This window comes from Strongylocentrotus purpuratus, unplaced genomic scaffold (genome assembly GCF_000002235.5).
Source record: "Strongylocentrotus purpuratus isolate Spur 01 unplaced genomic scaffold, Spur_5.0 spur5_scaffold_11, whole genome shotgun sequence".
Taxonomy (NCBI): Eukaryota; Metazoa; Echinodermata; class Echinoidea; order Camarodonta; family Strongylocentrotidae; genus Strongylocentrotus; species Strongylocentrotus purpuratus.
Window position 1 is genome coordinate 8,324,744 of NW_022145596.1, and position 14,407 is coordinate 8,339,150.

A 14,407-nucleotide genomic window follows, 5' to 3' on the forward strand; every position below is an offset into this window, starting at 1 on the left:
TACATTGTATATAACAATTTATTGATAAATTTAATGTTGATTAAATAAAAATATTAGTAAGCTATTTAAGGAGTGGGAATCAATGACTGTTCAAAATACACCCATCCCTTCGCCTTCTTTTTGGATAACCCAGGTTATCATTGCATAGTAATTTATACAAAAAAACTCTGTAGGTTCTCTCGTGTCTGTGTTGAATAAGTCAAATAGGTTGTCGCTATGATTTTGTCATAACCCGATGTCAGTGTATATCAAAAAGTACGACTGGAATAGTTTCGGTAAATTGTCTTTTCATCTTCTAATATTTGTTTAACCTTAATTCCAACATAGTGAATATGTAGTACAAGGGATCATGAGGATTGCCAGAAGCTAGAAAGATCAACACTTTTACTTCATTTTATTATACACCTATGAAAGCTATAAGAGGTGCTATACACTATTCATGAGCCAGGGTAATGTCACCATTCCACAAAGGTGACGCACGAGCCTACTGACATTGCCTCGGATTAAGCCTGACTGATTTTTAAAACTCTTCGGAATCGTGTTGTAGCATACAAATAAATGTTTTGTAAACGAATAAATATTACAGCAAACAAAAGACTTTTTTACAAAATGTCCACGAAAATTGTTAATGCAAACATTTATTTACTCATCAATAAACAATAAATACGAATACGAAAAAAATATCTAGATTACACATACACATTAGTAAGAATATAATATACTTTTGATTTGAACAATAATTTGTTGCATATTAATCGAAAATACTACTTTATTCAAGTTCCAACACCTTCACGATTTTTTTTCTTCCCCCAAAACTATGTAGTTACTACTTCACAGGCGAATATTCATATTTTGGGAAATCACAAGCAAAATTCAATAAGCCTGATTAATATTTTTTTCTTCAAACAAATAAGAACTTGTACAGTTACTGTTAAAACACAAAATGCCTTTTTATATGAAGGAGATAAAATCAGAATTAAGAGGAAAAGGCCAATGTAAGTGGAATAACATATAAATACAAATACGATTGTGAAAACTTTGCAAGAGTAACGACATTTAAAAAAATTCAATCGTACAGAAATTATTCGTATCTTCTACAAAACCTCTGTTTATTGAAAGGATTATGTCCCTGCAAACCATTTGTTTATCGCCAAAGCATGCATATTTTATATTGTTACATTTAAAAGAAACGAAAAGGGATAAAAGCCAAACGAAATAATTTTCATAAAACTGCACAAGTTGTAACTTAGCTCATAAAAGATTTGACGTCACACAACTGTTTATAATATGCATGCACTGCATCGTCATAGTATATAACTTAATCTTATATACACAGATACAATAATAGCTATATGACATAAACGATTAGGGGTAAATTATTCATGATACCAAGATTTAGAGTTTCACAGTTGGTGATGTTGTCATGCAGTTTGTATGTGTGTTTTTTGTATTTCAAATCATATTTGCTTTTGATAAGAGCCCAAGCTCTTTTAGCCGAGTTTCTCTTCACTGCAACCTAAAACAGAGATGGGAATATATCACACTTTAAATCTATCAAAGTTATTGAACTATATTTACAAATAATCATATATGTATATATAATATATAATCTTTGAAGGATTCCATGATGGTGAGGATAGATCTGATCTGAGCGAGGTTTACGGTAACACCACGTATATTTTTCGACAGAGTTAGTTGGCCCTGACAGGGGGTCCATACTCTATCCGACGTTAAAGTAACAATATCTAGGCCTTATACTCTGGCCCCCATACGCACTATCGTCTCGGACTAAGACAGTAGTAACCGAAGAAAGAAAAACTAGCCTATGAACAAATATAATTTAACACCGACCTACAGACTTGTCACCGTCTAAAACAGCAGGAGCACACTATAACAGTCTGGAATGAAATGTCTTTACGAAGTTTTTATATATTTAACAGACTTCTTCATTCAAAGGTGTTTTTGTGTTAACATCAAAGAGTGATAGAAACCCATACAAACCTCGTTGCCTGTAAACATACAGCCTGATAGTTGTTACATTTGAATTTATTTGAATTTATTTCCATATGAAAAGAACTTAGAAGTACGATAATCTAAACATTACACAATATGTACACATCCTATAAGAGATAAATGGCTGGATGGCCCGACTCAGCATCCACCAACATGGTGGCGCTGTTTCACCATGTAAAAGAACGTTTAGGCGTACTTTATATTTCTCCCCGTAGAGGGCACAGGGCGAAACACTTTACCAAGCTATAATGACTAACCCTATTTATTGTTTTAATCGCTAATTTGTGTTTTTGATGTGTAGATACTGAGAGTATGTTTAAGAATGAGTCATCTAAAAATCTGTTGGGTCAATAACACACAACGCCTACGTCTTTCTTTATTGAATGGAAAACGCATATGAAGACAATTTATATTTTCAAAACGTTTGTGACGCAAACACAGACAATGAATTTGTTAATGTAATTATCTGTGGCATAAATTATATCCAGCATTGGGTAAAATGGCATATGCCCCCACCCCCTCCAAAAAGAAACACCCACCAAAATTTCAATACATTATCGAAATCCAGAAATGTTGATAAATAAATAAAAGGGTTGGGGAATAAATGGGTAGCACCATGCGACATGATAAACGCACTACTGTACTATTAAACTGCGTTTTGGGGGTATAAGTATGGTGCCACCATTTACATAAGTGCAGGAATCATCGTCGTCATCACCATCAACAGCATCATCTATCATATTCGACATCATAATCATCGTCATCGTCGTCCTTGTCATCAAGATTCATCTAGGGGATGTCTCTCTTTTCAGTGCTTGCTTCTGCAGCCCCATTGGCCGCAGTGGCCGTGGCGCCGCAGCAGGCCAGACAGCCGATACAGCAGCCACAGAAACAGAAGAAAGCGGCGATGATGTAGCAGACAGTTGTCACCCAGAAGGCGAAGTAGTAGAGCGTTGGGTTGCAGTAGTCTGCATCAGAACTGACCGTGGTGTTTGGCTTGTAGATTCGATAGATCCATACATTTCCTGGATGAAAGCATTGGTGAAAATAGGAAAATAAAACCCACTGTATTCATTTGTCTGTTTGTATGAAGTTAGTTTCAAACGACAATGGCATGAAAGGAATTATGCAAGAACGTCTTCCACGCAGGCATCTCAAAAGAAGAATGAGGAGAGCAGAGGGAAACTATTACAAGAATCAAGGATTATACTTAACGAGAAGGAGCGACCTTTTGAATATGAGGGTTTCACCACTAAAACGTTCCTTTCCTTCAGCAAATCCATGTTGTCTATAAAACAGATGATCAAATTGATATTGATGTTGGGACTTTGCAGACAGATTCAGCATGGGGTCCCAATTTTTTCACGTGTTTGCAAGGCCTGCTCTTGTTTGTTGAAATAACATACCTTTTGTCAGAAAATGAAAGACCTTTTACTTGTGACACAATAAACAGACTATATACCAACTACATCTCTTTCTTTGGAAGGAAGAAGACGAGGAAGAGGAAGAAGACGAGAAAGAGGAAGAGGAAGAGGAAGAGGAAGAGGAGGAGGGGAGGAGGAGGAGGAGGAGAAGGAAGAAGAAGAAGAAGAAGAAGAAGAAGAAGAAGAAGAGAAGAAGAAGAAGAAGAAGAAGAAGAAGACAGACAACAATTAAATACTCACCGGCAATGAAAAATGCGAAGCAGAATACTCCGATGAGATGGCTGAGTCCGCCCTCCACTTTGTTGGGTTTGAAGTCGGCCTGTTCTTCTTGGGGAGTCTAGAGCGCTGAGCCCTCCCCTTCAGATCGATCAATGACTTTACTATGTAAGCCACCCCCATGGTGATCAAATAAATAGGGATGAATCTTTCTGCGGGGCAGTCGTCCAGATATACGGCTCCTGTGGTTAGTGAAATGAATGATATTGAATTGTTAGCAACGACGACTTTAAATTCCTTTGGTGTAAGTCCTTTAAAATATCACACTTTCATGTGCTGCACATGGGACCACTTTGTCGGTCTCGCGGACCAGAATACTAATTTTTAAGGTTGGCGAGACTGGCGGCCCCCGATACCAATATATCGTTCTCGGGGAACTGCTGACAACTTTTCAATTTTTCAGGAGACCGACATTGTCGGTCTATTGGGCTATCTGCCTCATGGCTCTCGGCCTCGTATGCGTCAGTCTATTGGGATGTTTTCTTTCATATTCTGCCGTTTGTTTATATATTTTGTTGTCAAGTTATAAATTTATTTATAGCATGGCCGAAAAAGAAAATGTTTGTGCATTGCGTGCGTTCGGAGTATAAGTTTTTCTATCATACAATTTATTACAAGTTTAGTGTGAGACCATTTACCTTTGGCTAAATAGAGTACCTCTTAAAGTGTGACGGCTTACTGGCCTAGTTGTCAAGGTTGCTGGCTCCAAACAATAAGTGTGCTAAACAATGGTGTGCTGGTCACACCAGCCCAGGGGCGTACACAGGGGGGGGGGGGTGGGTGTTGGGTGTTGAACCCCCCCTTTGGTATTTTTATGTGTGTAAACCCCCCTAAAACCCCCCTTTGATTTTTTTTGTTTGAAAAAAAATTATGCCCATGGCTGACCTAAAAAGGTGACCTTAACCCCCCCCCCCCCCCCCCCCCCCCCCCCCCCCCACTGAGCGACTTTTCGGCCGGAGCGATTTTCAAATTTTCGGGAGCAAAATAATAAAGCTGAGTCGTTGCGAAATTTTGGGCCCGATTTTAAACCCCCCCCCCCCTTGAAAAAATCCTGCGTACGCCCTTGCACCAGCCCCAAACACTGAATTCGCCCTGCTCCAGGCCGTTGCTTGCATGATTTCGCGGTGAACGTCATGCGCAGGCTCAATTGTTTAAAACCAGTAACCTTGACGACGAACGAATATGACGTTAGCACTTCGGTACTCTATAATAATAATAGGAAAGCATTTTTGGAATGCGGATCGACAACTTCGTCACGCCACAGTTTCCGTATACAAGTGGTGGATCGAGGGTGGAGAGGCAAAATATTCTCTTCAAAAAGTTAAAGTATGATTATGTAAGGATAAATATCTTCAATATAAATTCATATTGTATATAAATATTCGACCACTTTTGTTGTCATGTAAAATGCTTCTATTGCCAATCCAAATATGTAAAATAGTCGCCGGTATTATAATCAGTTGGACGGGACTATACCTTTCTATATAGTCTTCTCTTTCAATACTCTCTATAATCTTTTTATCATTTCTTCATCAAAAGAGATTAACGTCAATCTACATCTAGCTCCATTCAATGATCATGAGAATACGTTGCTATGTATACTGAATTTGCAGACGTTATCATTCATACTTACCAATTGCGACCATTGTAATGGGAATGGCGAGCATTAATGCCATAAATAATGTCACGATGACTGTAAAAAAGAACAAATACACGGAACTAATTTTAGAAAGAATCCAAGAATTCTATAGCTTATGATAATGGCAATTTTTGTTATACATTGGTATAGCTTGAATTACAATCTATTTAATTAATAATTATATTCATACATGATGATTTGCAGTACTCATCATAGTATGTCTCATTAAGTAATAACTATCTGTTTATTTTCCCCTTCCCCCTTGATTCGTCCTAACCCTAAATGTGGCACCATTCCATCTATTAATCAATTTCTGTAAATTTGAACAATCAGTGAGAATAGGCAAAATGGATTCTGCTCAATACATGTAAGACCTCTGCGACTATTTAAACGTATCTATTTTTAGGTCTTATTATCTAATATAATTCGTATTCTAACAGTAATAAGATTGCTTGCAAATCACACCCCCCCCCCCCCCCCTCCCGCGTTTAAATAAATAAAGTTGTAATGGCTCTTGGGTAGTGTGTTGAAACAAATCTTTGTCAGTCGTTGTGCGTATCAGTGTCTGCAATATGAGACTACTACAGGCTCTGTACTTCAGCTGCTGGACACAGCCAGAGACTGACTTATCTAGGCCCCGCTCAAGACTTTTAGGAATTATGATCACAGTGTCAAATTACAGTCTGCAGACAACAGTGCTTGCAGACTAGCTCTGGTGCAAGAGGGACTGACGAGACACGTCTAGGAGAGTCTCTTGACCTGTTCCAGACCATTTTGATTGAAGGGGGGTTGTCTACCAAATTTCCATCAATCAACCTCCTCGACCCCCCCCCCCCCCCCGCCGCCCCCGTTGTTTTTATAGATGTCTGGATACGCCGCTGGTCTGGACCGTATGTCAGTCGGTAGACTTACATGTGCCGAGCAGAATCTTGACGACAGATCCGATGAAACCGACCGGATTGGCGTTCTTCTCTTTCTCACTCTTGATCTGGCCAAAGATGGATTGGTAAGATGGCGGAGATCCATCTGATGATTAAGAAGAAAAATAAAAGTAAATAATTCCCCCTTATCATTTTAATACATTTTTACTAAGTAAATCATTTATCACTTTGTTGATAATTACAATTCTGAAGAATATGCAGCGGTTAAGAGGTGTGACAGTGCAGGGGTGGGGTGTGAGGGGGGATCCAGGATACTTTCACTAGATGGTGGGCACACGACAATCTCTGACAAGAAGAAAACATTTCATCATATTTTCAGGTGCCTTAATGACGTCTAAAATTGCACTATTGCACAATAAGCAAATAGGCAACAGGCCTACACAATAGCAGCATGGGTTTCGTCTGGGAGTACTATACTAATATAGGTCAAAGATCTCTTTGTGATTTTAGTAATACTGTATACTACTTCATCTATCTCATCTTCAGTCACTTTAGAGTCGGACACTGCGTAGTGAATTCATTGTCTGTGTCTGTGCCAATTCGTGAAAAAATACATACATGACACGTGAATATATATCACATTAACCAACACTAAAACTATTACATTAACAACCACTCCTTAGAGACTAATGCATTATATCCACTTTCAAGTCTGGAGGTCAATGGGGTCGCTGTACATTAGACTCAGCTCCCCTTGCCCGATGTTCAAAAATTAATGATAGACGTTTACAGTCATTCATATGTACCAGCTATAGCTGCTTGATTATGTCAGTGTTTTGAGCAGTGTATCAGATGAAAAATAAGTATAATAAGGGCCTATATCTCATTTCCTTCACTTCGTTTTTTTTTCCCTCCTCTTTTTTGCTAAAAACTTTCAATATTAAGGTAACAGGGATAGGCTACATAACGCGACAAAATGAAAAGTGATAGGTTAATTTCTCCTGGCCATATGGCGTTAGGATATCTAGCACAGATTGATCAATCGTGTTGTAGTTTATTATGCTCTACTTACACTTTGTAGATTATGTAGGCCTACATGCATATATTTTGTTAAATTTTTGGGGAGGATAAAAGAAGAGGGAGATCTCACATCCATAGCAATCGACACCTTCTTGCCAGATTACTCAGTTACTATCGAAATTATTGTTGGCTGCGGTGCATGCGTGGAAACATGGTGGGTCGGGTCCTAAATGCAGCTTATTTGACAAAGAACATGTTCGCTCTATCACGTCCTTTTACAATAAAGTAAAAGCTCGCCACTAAAACAATCAAGGGATATCATTTTTTACAAAATTGGAACAAATTGCTAAAATAGAACCTCTGAAGTAACGCAGTATACTTTCTCCAGCACAGACAACCCTGGATGTTGTTTTTTATTATTCGGGCATCTTTCTTTTCCGCCAATACGCTGCTATATCCCTGTAAAGTTGTAAACTGTACATGCGTTTTTGTTTATATGTATACTGTATTACGTTTTGTGGTAAGAGTCCAACAATATGGCTATGCCTGCAATGTACGTGTGTATGTATTGGATACGATTTTACGCATCAGTGAATATGGAAAAAAAGAAAAACCTCAAACCTTTGAATTACAACACCTATGATTGCTATATATATCGATTTGTAGTTCTTTATTGCAAGAAACGCACGGGACATGCATATACTGTACCAATTAGACTTGCACTGAATAGACCGGGTACACTAACATATTCAAAGTTATGGATGTTGCTAGACCTAGTTATGTCATGAGTTATTGAATGAACTACACTACTCGGAATTAAGTCTGCATACATTACTTGTTGCTATGTTGGGCAAACCTTTATGTTTTCAAGAACAACCTTTGTTTAAAAAGCATGCATAGAATTTGAATATGTTAATAAACTGGTCTATTGCATTAAAATTATGTTCAGTGCTGTATACTATTATACTAATAGGCAGGATTTATCAATTATTTCATGTTACGTCGGTCAATGATTTATGCTACTAAAATAATACACAATTATGTTTTTAAAAAACCGAGCATGATACGAAAAAATTTATTCCTGTTCATAATATTGTTATGGACTACGCGAAATACAAGTAGCCGAGCAGATGTGTTTATAAAAAATATATAATAATTATTATGGAAAGTGTTTTTTTTTCTAATAAGCATGCACCTGGTAAGTATAATTGTGCTGGTATGAAAAGCAACACATGAAAGTGATATCTTAAAACAACAGATGATCATTATAATTTTATAATTACCACACAGTATAGGCGTTGAGGCACAATTTCGTGGCTGGTGGTTGACTTTTTTCATGTTTTTTTTTCCAAATATATATGGGGGGAATACGGATAAAAGAAAAGAATGTGCCTACATTATGGCATGCAGTCATAATGACGTATCTTTGAGCCCCCCCCCCCCCCCCCCATTTCTCGCAAGGGGAAATCGTCGGCTTTTATTTATTCCATTTTAGTATGATAAATTACAATAACCGAACTAATTAATATCATATGCATTGGGTATTACATTAGAACCTCTACAGAAAATATTCTCATTAAACGCAGCAGAATGTTAAAGGTAATACAAAGTTTTGGGAAATTTTGAAAATTGGGTGGATAATGATTCTTTACCATTTTGATATATTTCAGATTCAGATTTCAGATTTTATTTCCGTTTCAAAACAAACAAAATATAAACAGACATAATATAATACAGTCAAATATAATATAAACAAAGTAAATTCAGTATTATGTAGAACAATATTTGGATGCCCCTGTGAATGTATTAGAAGCACTAAAAAAATTAGCCCCTAAAACACTTCTGCTTTCGAGAAATATTGAATATAAAAATTTACCGGAAATTTTGATAAATTTTAAATAGCGCCTACGGCCGTACAATGTTAGCTGCGATCATGAAAATCTCAGAATATGTAGTTTTGATATATAATTTCCAAACGGGAATAGCTAATTGGTTGATTTGAGTTTTTAAACATTGTTTTATAGCTTAATTAGTATCTTGACCTTGAGAGGGAGCTATACAACATAAAGAGTTTATTATTTACAATTTCAAAACTTTAGACTCGTTTTCAGCCGCGACAACGATCACTTAATATTGTAGGATCGCATTTCCTTCTAATATGTTCATTTGAACAAAATTCATGACCCCATACCAAAATTTTGTATTACCTTTAACTCAAATGGAACAGTTCTTTGCAATTTGTCTATATCTAAAAGATGACTATAAACAGATTTATATAATTATATCATTTCATGCCCACCATATAATAATGACAAAAAATATATTTCTAGTGCAGTTAACCGCTCACGTAGGCCTACCCTAGTCCGCAAGCATAAACCCTGGTCAGTCGTAAAAGTGAGTCTGCACTATAAGACTACCATAGGCCATGTACTGTAACTGCTCCTTCACATATTCCTATATTGATACAACCAGTAGGTAGCTTGGCTAGACTTCTCTCAAGGCACAACGATATGTTGATAAAGTGTTAAATTAGGGTCTGTGCCTGCAGACTAGGCCTACCCTGTCACCTTGTGATTTCAAGTCACGAGTATTGACAAAAAATATCACGACCGCAGCTCGATTTATTGGGATTAAGTTCATAATGTTGTGAGATTTGCGTTAATACGCTAAATAATGATAATCATGATAATCATTTATAATTATAAACACATTTAACAACAAAATTATTTTTGTGTTCTGTTGGTTTGTACTAAAAAAAGGAACTCTTTCTTGTTTTTAATATGCGTATTATATAGCCTGGGTCAAGTAGGGGGGTGCACGATAGGTCGATAAAATGCATGGGAGGGGCTTGAGATAGGGCTGTGTCATCTCCCCTGGCGTTCCCCTTCCCTCTCCATTTCTTTCCCCTTTCTATCCATTGTTTTAATCCCTCTTCCCCGTCCTATGGGGGAATATGCCCCTTTAGGATGTAGTGAACACACATGCACACGCCGCTGTAAAAGTCGAAAATACTTGTAATCATCAACATTATAGGAGATGTTGACAGGAAATGGCAGACTCTGATTTCATGCACGCATGCAGTATTCTTGGATGTGTGCCTATGTACGACGGTACTTTTGAACATGATCAACACAAACAACTCAAATACATGTATATATAATATAACACAGGAATAGAGTATTGGTGGGGGCTCCCCCCCCCCCCATTGCCTATACGTCAGTGGTGATAATAGTATAATTGGAACTAACCTTGTTGCGTTGCATCATACGATGGAGGAGCTGTCGGGTCAGTCGGTGACATACCGAGAGATGTGTTCTCTTCCGCCTGGTAAATATAAATCATAGGATTATCAAAACCAATTTACAAGCAATGAACATTTGTTGCACTTTTAGGACGCAAAAATGACGCTATAGGCATATACAGTCATTCCCTTTATCAACATGCCCCCCCCCAAAAAAAAAAAAAGAGAGAGAGAGAGAGAGAGAGAGAGAGAACAGCGACAACAATGAACTAACCGGGAAAAAAAATTGTGCCAATACTCGGAGAAACGGATGTTTAAACTATTACTTACAGCATCTTGTTGTAAGCGCTTTGGCCCACTCTGGGAAAAGCGCAGTATATAAATAATAATAATAAAATAATAAATAATAAAATAATAATAATTGACTTCTTCTTCTTCTTCCGGAGACTAGTTTTAAATGATTATTTCAAACATTACTTCTTCATGGGATGGAAGAAGAAAAAAAAAAGAATCCGGAAGGGAAGGGACTGAATACCAACTTATTTCATCGCCTTATTGATGAAGTAGGGTGTGGAGAAATGTTCATAAAAGTTTTAATAGTTTTTTATGCCACAATCTTACATCGTGATATTATTTTTTATTGATGTTTTCAGATTCCACTGAATTTAACTCATTTTTTGAAAAACGTACAGTTAAAATGAAGAAAATGAGCCTGTTTAGGGGCGATGCTGCTTCGCTCATCACATACAGTTTTACCAAACGATCAGTATTGAGAAGCTACTATAGGTGAATGTACGACCATGGATCAACGCAATCAATCGCTCTTCTGGTGTGGCATCCATAGGCACTGTTATATAACTATCGCTGAATTGGTGTTCTTTGTAATGATGTCTTGGTCATGGCTAAAAATAGCCGCCACCCCATCCATCTCCTCTATCTCTCTCTCTCTCTCTCTCTCTCTCTCTCACCCCCCCCCCCCCCTCTCTCTCTCTCTAGCTAGTTTTAGCTATAGCCCTCTCTCCCTTTTCTCGCTTTCTGAGTCACCCAGCTCCCCTTCCTTTTTACCTGTTCAGGTTTCCTTAAACTTTATGGAATTTTGCAAATTATGAAGCAGGCCAACGTTTTAATAACTTAGACGTAGACATAAATCAGATTGTGAAGGTATGCTATCTAAATAACTGAAACGATTTTTGTTTACAGAATTTGACGTGAGCAAACTTTAAGATTTGACAATTATGGGGGTGTTTAATGTCCACCTCCCAAGCAAGTTTCAACTTGTTTTTTGTAATAGGTAAGTTCCCTTTTGGATATGAAAAACATTATAGTCTGAACTTTGATTACCGTTCACATGTTTCAATCTTAACTTTCCCTTTAGTGGTTTTATTTTGAAATAACAAATCGGGTATCTAATCATGTGATCAGTCTCAGGGGCGGATCCAGAAGTTTACAAAAAGTGGGATGGCACAATTAATTCTGGAAAGGGGTTTTCCATCTGTTTTAGATGCTAACTTAATATACCAAAAATATGCGTAGAAATATTTAATAAAAAAAAGAATTGGAAGATTATGTGAGATTTACAAGAGAGAAAGGTACCCCCCCCCCCCCCCTCTGGAAATAGCCATAATGATGTCTGATCGTAAACAGGGTTGCAAAGTAGCATTGTAACATATCTACTGCCTGAGTACATTGTATGATTAGCAAACAAGGCTACATTTTTTAAGTTTCATTTTTTTTTTTTTTTTTAAATTTTTTTATTGTAATATCAACATGATTTAATATTTTATTCGTTTTTCTGCTGCTTGTCAACATATTATAATAAAAATACGATACTTTGAATGCAGCAGCTTGATCATCATCATTTTTTTATACATACTGTTGATCATATACAGCGATTTCTTTTCATGACCGGGAAGGGGGCGAAATACGAGGGACGAGGGAGCATGGTGAACGAGAGGGGCGAAGGTGACGAAAGTGACTACCCCTATGTTTTTGAAGTTTTGTTGTATTATAAAATTACATTCCTTTATATATAGCAAGACTATAGCATATAAACGCGCAATAAACTTCACTTTTACTTTGCCGGTAATTAGTGTGCAGTCCGAAGGTCTGTCAATATTTAGTAGATAAATTTTAGTAAGTATATAATACAGGGAGCTTGAGCATGGATGGGATTTCTATTTCCCACTCACGGCCTCTGTCATATATTTTGATATCGCTATATGGGAGTTGAAATGGCAAATATATAGACTATATTATGCGGTATATAGGCCTATAGTGCTGAAAATTTGTCATGCAATGAAGGACCTTGACTTAATGATTTAGAACGCCTCAAAATGTGACTACTTAAATTTCCTAGATTTGACTTATAATATGATATCAACATTGGCGATAACGTTATAGCACTTTTACCTGCACTATAATGACGAGATAATAAACGCGTCCAAATATTTCTTCAGTCTCATCTGTACTATGACACGAAATTTGCAGTTACCAATATCATTCATAATACAGTGACAGTCAAACCTGTCTATACAAAAAGTGGCCTTTAGACAGGTGGTCTTTGTAGACAGGTACATGTTTCAATGAGAAACCATTTTCAAGGGAAACAAAAAATGTGGTCCTTGTAGACAGGTGGTCTTTGTAGACAGGTGGTCACTAAAGCAGGTTTGACTGTACTTCTGATTAATCTACTTATCGGATAAAACTTACCATTTTCAGTTGATTATGGATAATGTTGTCGAGAAGAAAAACAAATTTGCGTGGTTGAAAGAGAAAGTTGAACCCTGGTGGGAGAGAGACTGCAACACACCCTCTACCTTGCTTCGTCTGCAAGCGACTATATAAATGCGACGTATAATCAGGGAGGTGAGACTTTAACTCACATGCCCTGGTATAATTATTAGTACTAGTCAACTCGTCTGCCAAATGCAATGTATTTTCGTTCGTTGCTTTGTATAGCACGCACTATAGAATCCGTGCGTTGTTGCAGCGAAGCTTTGTTGTACCTTTTGTTAGACTGCTTATGGACCTTTGTATCGTTAAAGTACAGAAGTACACGGCGCACATAAAAAAAATAACCACAAAACAAATAAGTGGTCATTCAACAATTGCTCTGTACATAATACAAGATCATAACCTTTCATTCTCTTCATTATTGATGACGAAATGTAACATATTTGCAATAATTATATCTAGGGTCAATAAGGGTGAATGTATGTTTGCACCAAAAAAGGTTATTTTTTAGTAGAAGCAAATGGGAGGGGAGCTCTTTAGATACGTCACAGAGTTGCCTGTCTGTGTTTGATTGATCACAACTTCAAAAATTCATAACTTTCTAATTTTTCAATCGGAATCCTATCTTTTTCCTGCATCTATCAAAACCAATTCAATATATTAGAGTGGGCTTACTCAAATTGTGTGCGAACGAAGCGAGCTTTCCCAAAAAAACATTGAAATGTTATATATCGAATTGTTTTGAAATCAATTTTCCCGTCCATAAAAATTGCCCGCGAACGAAGCGAGCTTTTAAAAAATGTAATACATGAAATGCCAGTTTAATTCTGCTATCAAAATCATTTTAACAAAAAACAGATATGAATCTATCAATAGACCATCTTTGTGTCCGAATATGTGGCGACAGCTGTCCGAATATAGGCCTAAAAAGGTCATTTTTAAAAAATGGGGGGCTGCAACCCTCTCCATCGGATTCTCAGTTATTAATAGGTGACAGAATAAAAGTATCTGAATGTTTCTATTTTCATGCGCTTCCTCGATATTGCCCTGAATGTGAATTCGTTATGTTTATACTCATAACTAATTTTGTTTACAAGAAAACCAAATGTCGAGAGAAATGTACCAATAAAAGTGGCGTAACAAAAAGAAATGCCTAAATTAAAGTAGCATTGGCGCGGCT

The 14,407-nt window shown here is 37.0% G+C and overlaps 1 protein-coding gene across 1 annotated transcript; it reads right to left on the reverse strand.

Moving 5' to 3' along the window:
* Window positions 1–612: 612 nt before the first annotated feature.
* On the reverse strand, window positions 613–13,351 carry LOC754214. Its single transcript, XM_030980555.1, has 6 exons — window positions 13,204–13,351; window positions 10,502–10,577; window positions 6,265–6,378; window positions 5,347–5,406; window positions 3,678–3,895; window positions 613–3,038 (listed from the first exon to the last, which is right to left on the reverse strand). The coding sequence occupies exons 1-6, from the start codon at window positions 13,204–13,206 to the stop codon at window positions 2,940–2,942; spliced, it is 570 nt and encodes a 189-aa protein (XP_030836415.1). The 5' UTR covers window positions 13,207–13,351; the 3' UTR covers window positions 613–2,939.
* Window positions 13,352–14,407: the final 1,056 nt, after the last annotated feature.